Genomic DNA, 5,727 nt, shown 5'->3' on the forward strand with positions numbered 1-5,727 from the left:
TTATTATGATATTGGTCTAAACACAATTGTACTCGAAAAAGACAGATTAATAAATCATGTAGCATCTGTTACTAAGGCAAAAAAGAAAACGTTAATACGGTTACAAATATGGGCAAGGCTAAACAGATATGATCAAACAGATAAGCAGATATAATGATAAGCATGTTATCTTTATGAATCCAAAGGTAAATAGGTCTGCGTTTTGCTTATTTTTATTATAATATTACCAAATGGTTACTGTAGTGTATTTAGGATTAAATCTCTAACAGTACTAACTAACAGTACATACTGCAATAGTTCCTGTTCATCGTAGGATTATATGTATTTTAGTTTGAGTCCACAAAATTCATGCTGAATAATAATAAAAAAAATATTCTAAATGCAATTTTTCACTTATTTTCAGTAGATATGATTTAAATGTTCCTTCTTGTTTTTTTGCAAATAAGCCAAATGTTAATAATAGTCATTGTGCTGAAAACAGTTAAATATTTCTTTGGTAAACAGTGGACACTGTACTTTAAAGGACATATTACTTCACATTTACGATAAGAAAAAACCCTTCATAAACTGTCAAAACACGAAAACACGAAACACACAAATGTTAGGTTTTCTGTTTTTATTCACTAGGGACGGTTTATGTCAATAATGAATGTGGAATATTCGTTTTATTCTTTGTAAAAAAAAAAAATTAACACCAGTCTAAGTATGCGCCAGTAACAAGAACTCAGTGAGCCGTGTAAACTTGTAGTATGTCTGTCGGTCAGTTTGTCGTTGGGTGTGACACCGTTTGAGGTAAACTGGAGAAATCCCACACCTCAGGAGAAGTTGCAGACAGACGCCCACGAGCCTACAGAGATTACGATTAGGCAACTATTTCTGTACAAGCAAAATAATGCAATGTGGTACAAACGTTACAACATAATACTTTTATGTTAACAAATTTCTGTCATATGACAACAACATGTAAAAAGCGTGTCTAAAAAAAGAAAGAACAAACAAGATCTCTTTTACACAAAGTAAACAAGAAACATTCCACTAAAAAAGTCAGTAACATTTGAAATAAATTATAACTAGCATTTTAATACCACGCATGGAAGAGCTTAGAATTGTACTACCTAATAAAAAAAAAAACTAACTAAAACTTTACAAGGCATGCGATAAAGCATGTAAACTTTTACAACCACCGCTAGTTTAAAACCGAAAGTTTTTCATTCACAAGCTACCTACATACATATACACACACCCAGCAGATACAGTCCGTAAGTTATTTCCTTCATTATCGTATAACTGGGCATCAGTTAAACGAAGTAACGCAGCGTATAATTTGTTGTTTCACGATTTTGCTTAAACACAACCTTGATTTGTGTCTTTGCTTTATCTCGAAAACTTGGAATATTGTTATAACATTGTGTGTATAGTGCATTAACTATACTGAAAATGTGTAGGTTTCTAAATCTCTTCCAAACTATTTAGACAAGCAATAAAACAATAACAATTAAGCTGTTATATATTTAAACTCATTATTTGCTATATTTAAAAGAAAAGCCAGTTTTTGTCTTCCAGTATTTAAAAAGTACTTTTTTTAACAAATGCAAAATTTACTGCCAACGAATTTCATCATTTAAGGAATGCATATCTGAATATTTGTCACGGAACAAAAAAATGATATCCCTTATTTTACATTCAAAAAAATTATTATAATAATAATAATTCAGTCAATAACCAATTATTTACTAACACTAAATCAGTTTTATTATAAGGATGCATGGTTGCAACCACACTTATTGCCATGTAATAATAATAATAATAATAATAATAATAATAATAATAATAATAATAATAATAATAATAATAATAATAATGTCGACAAAATGTTTACAAAGTCAAATTTGTTCAACTTAAAACATACAAGTACCTGTACTTATATATTTTTTGCATATAAATTAAAGCGGAAAGGAAATTCAAAACAAGGAATAGTTAAATACTCTACTCATGTTATACAGTTGGCTACCAATGTGCTTGCCCATTAAGTAGCTTTCTACGAAGAATACTCAGGTTTTAGTGTTGATCTGCATCCCAGAATATAAAAACAATGTCAAGCATAAGCTGCAAAAATCTTCTAATTCTGTCCAGAGGTCAGCATAACGGTGATAAAAGAGGGAAAAGCTGAAAACCCAAACTTGTTTATTCCTTGGACTGGTCCTTATTCATTTTCTTCATTTTCATCCTTCGGTTCTGAAACCAGATTTTAACTTGCCGCTCCGTCAAGTTCAGCAAGCGTGCTACCTCGTGCCGCCGGTCCCGGGTAAGATACATGTTGAAGAGGAATTCCTTCTCGAGCTCTAGTGTTTGATACTTAGAGTACGGACAACGCTTTTTCCTAGATGAGCGAGCGTGTAACCAGTTGGCTGATGGATCGTCTGCAAATCAAACACAATCAGAACTTCAGGTCAAGTAGATTGCTGGTGACAAGAATGCAATCAAGTCAGCACATGTTTCATAAAAGTTAGGCTTTATTGTTTACATTAGGAGGTCACACAAAGGCAGCATTACTACAGTTATCGCAAAATTCAACAATAAAACGACTCCCGACTGGGCAAATATTATAACAGACTTCGCATGCATACATCTGGCTCTAAAGTTTTCATTGTCTAATGTTTTCCTCCTTATTTAATTAAATTAGTCACGGATAATAAATAAAAATAACTATTCCACAATAACTATTCCACAATAACGTCTATTAACAATGACATCAGTTAATTTAAGTTATTTTATTACATTTAATTTTAGTTTACATTATTGGCTTTCTTGAATAATGTATTGATTGATACACTTTTAAAATGTCAACTATATATAAATATATATGAATATATATTACAGTGAACAGAATTTGCTTTGTGCTCAGTTTGTGTTAATCGAGTCTATTTCGAGAATTAATGGTCGTAAGTGGATCATTTGAATCACATCTATCTATCTATCTATCTATCTATCTATCTATCTATCTATCTATCTATCTATCTATCTATCTATCTATCTATCTATCTATCTATCTATCTATCTATCTATCTATCTATCTATCTATCTATCTCTCTCTCTCTCTCTCTCTCTCTCTCTCTCTCTCTCGCATTTCTATATATATATATACACACACGCATTCGATGTGGATGGATCTCTCTTTTCATATTTATGTCGTCTCGTCCTATCGACAACAGCTAGATAACAACAATAGATAAATGAGAAACTGTTTAAGACTGACCGATTGAAACGCAACTAACAAGCCCTTCTCTCTGTCTTTGTTTCATGCCCAGGAAAAAAAGTCAGGTAATACAAAATGTACAATGTCACAATTCTTCTCACTCGCTTTATAAGTGGTATACGAGTAACACAAAATCAGACCAAATATACGCTCTGGATTATATTAGAACAAAATTATGTGTCGGCTACCTGACATACAAACTTACTGTATCTCGAACTCTCTTCTCTGCATAGCTGGAAAGGCTGAGCCTCTTGGTTGCTTTGTTAGCGTTTTATGACAGCATTAAAAGCTTTACAGACTGTTCACTTCCTTGTTTTATAACTTACTTTGATCCGGTCCCTCTTTGTCTTCACTACCGTCACAAATATCCTTGCTGTCTTCAAATCCAGAGCCGTGGCCGGGATTTATTTCCCTAGCTGAGGAGGATTCCAAAACATAATCGTGCTGTACTCCAATCTTAGGGGGCTCCTCGAGGTGTATTAGTGGTGGCTCCATTTTGACTTGACTCTGGCCGTCCAGTGGCTCGGTTCTCGGTGCACAATCGAGCCATGTACGAAGGTACCGGGCGTCCGTTGAAGGCACAGGCTGCGCTGGTATATAGGGATGGTAAACCGCCGGTAAGCTGTTGGGCGTGTGGGAACTGAACGGACTCCATGATGAACTAAACACAGGAGGCTTGGGCTGAAAGCTACACGAAGGGAATTCATTATGTTCCCCGGTTCCCGGTTGCCTAGTGTTGGAATACTGTACATTGGAGAATCGGGCAGCGCTCGGATCTTCCCCCTCATGACTTATGATGGAATCGACATAGTAGCTGCTTAGAGGTCCAGAAATGGACATTCTCGGACATTATACTATGTGCAGTTCATTGAAGGTAAACCATATACCATAGAACTGGGCTTTCCGCTATCCAAGATGCTCTCTGTACTCGCTTTCAAACAAACTGGAGTCGAGCTGCTAGGCTGTGTGCTTCGAGCAAAATGATTGGTCAGACTTTTTCGTGAGCCTGATAAAGAGTCAATGGGGCGTAAATCAATCCTCCAAAGGTCTGCGGGAAGCTTTCCCCTTTTGCACTATTCATATTTTTCGCTCTAAATAAACTGGTATGTGTATGTAATATGCAATAAGGAGTGTCTATATGTATTCTCTAATATGTACAACCTGTACAACCTGTAGGGAAGTATCATTATAAAGTATGGACTCTTTTAATACTACAATCAGACAGTATTATTAGTACAATCATAGTATTCTCAATGAATGAATGCATACAATTAATTAAAAACTTTATATTTTTATATATATATATATATATATATATATATATATATATATATATATATATATATATATATATATATATATATATATATATATATATATATATATATATATAAATGGAAGAAATATCTTAAGTACGACTGAAGCCAAATAGTGACAAATTCACAAGAACGTTATGTTTAAATAGCGTTAGCATGTGTTGACTGTGTTATGCCAATCTGAACCGTTTTACAGCGCTAATATGCTTGTTATTTTTTTTATGAATTTGAATTGGTTGCATGTATTTTTTAACAGTATGCAACTACAAACCTTTTAATTAATGAAACTGCTTACATTTCAGATGGTTTAATACTGCAGTAAAATACTACATGAAGCACTTTTGTTTTTATAGACCTGACATACTGCCTGTTGGAACTACCGTGAAGAATCCACAGCATTTCGCGACCTAGCTTGTAGACTCGATTTGGTTTATTACAACGCATGTAAGGTAACATTAATCATTATAATCACAGAGACAACTAAAAACTATATATTTTTATATATATTTTTTAGATCGCGCTACATTAAATTATTTTCTTCATCAACATCAAACACACAAATATTAACCCCAGACTGGTGTAATTATAAACTGGCCTACTTCCAAATGGATTGCTTCAGCAAGATTCAATGAATGCTGTATTCGGCCTCTTTTCTAGGCCTTACTTTCCTAAGGGATAAAAATCATGTTGGTGTTTAACCTAATAAACTAATTTATTGTTATTTTAATACATATAAGGCGATTTTATAATGTTTATTTTAGGTGCTTTAGGTAGTTTGTGCTTGTAACTGGGCTAATTTAAAATTGTATATACATTTTGTTATAATTTATATATATATACATATATTTATACAATATACCAGTGATTTATGAAACCACATATGCAAATATTCATAAGCATTGACATTTTTTAACTATTCTGAGTTCTAAGTTTTAGATTGTAAAGAGCATATGGCTTAATTTCTGTGACTGAATTTAACGAGTTATATCTACATCACATCATTTTCAGCAACTAAATATGTAGCACATATATAAGGTTTTATGCATATTACAACTAACAGTATATATATATATATATATATATATATATGTTTTTGTTTTAATTAAAAGCCAGGTTTTGCCACACTACTGTTTATCCTGAGATGCGGATCCACAC

General features: G+C 33.1%; 1 protein-coding gene across 1 annotated transcript; it reads right to left on the minus strand.

The window, feature by feature from the left end:
- Window positions 1-601: 601 nt before the first annotated feature.
- LOC310739868 (homeobox protein Hox-B9a) lies at window positions 602-4,318 on the minus strand. The gene is made up of 2 exons (XM_083566108.1): window positions 3,583-4,318; window positions 602-2,420 (listed from the first exon to the last, which is right to left on the minus strand). The coding sequence occupies exons 1-2, from the start codon at window positions 4,094-4,096 to the stop codon at window positions 2,185-2,187; spliced, it is 750 nt and encodes a 249-aa protein (XP_083422234.1). The 5' UTR covers window positions 4,097-4,318; the 3' UTR covers window positions 602-2,184.
- Window positions 4,319-5,727: the final 1,409 nt, after the last annotated feature.

The sequence above is a fragment of the Silurus aristotelis genome (assembly GCF_946808225.1).
Source record: "Silurus aristotelis genome assembly, chromosome: 17".
NCBI lineage: Eukaryota > Metazoa > Chordata > Actinopteri > Siluriformes > Siluridae > Silurus > Silurus aristotelis.

Bases quoted from the DNA above. Each gene is read 5' to 3' on its own strand.
- LOC310739868 (XM_083566108.1), bottom strand. From the start codon at position 4,096: ATGTCCATTTCTGGACCTCTAAGCAGCTACTATGTCGATTCCATCATA. The intron at 2,421-3,582 runs GTAAGTTATAAA...TTTGATTTGCAG, and splicing joins CAAAGAGGGACCGGATCAAA to ACGATCCATCAGCCAACTGG.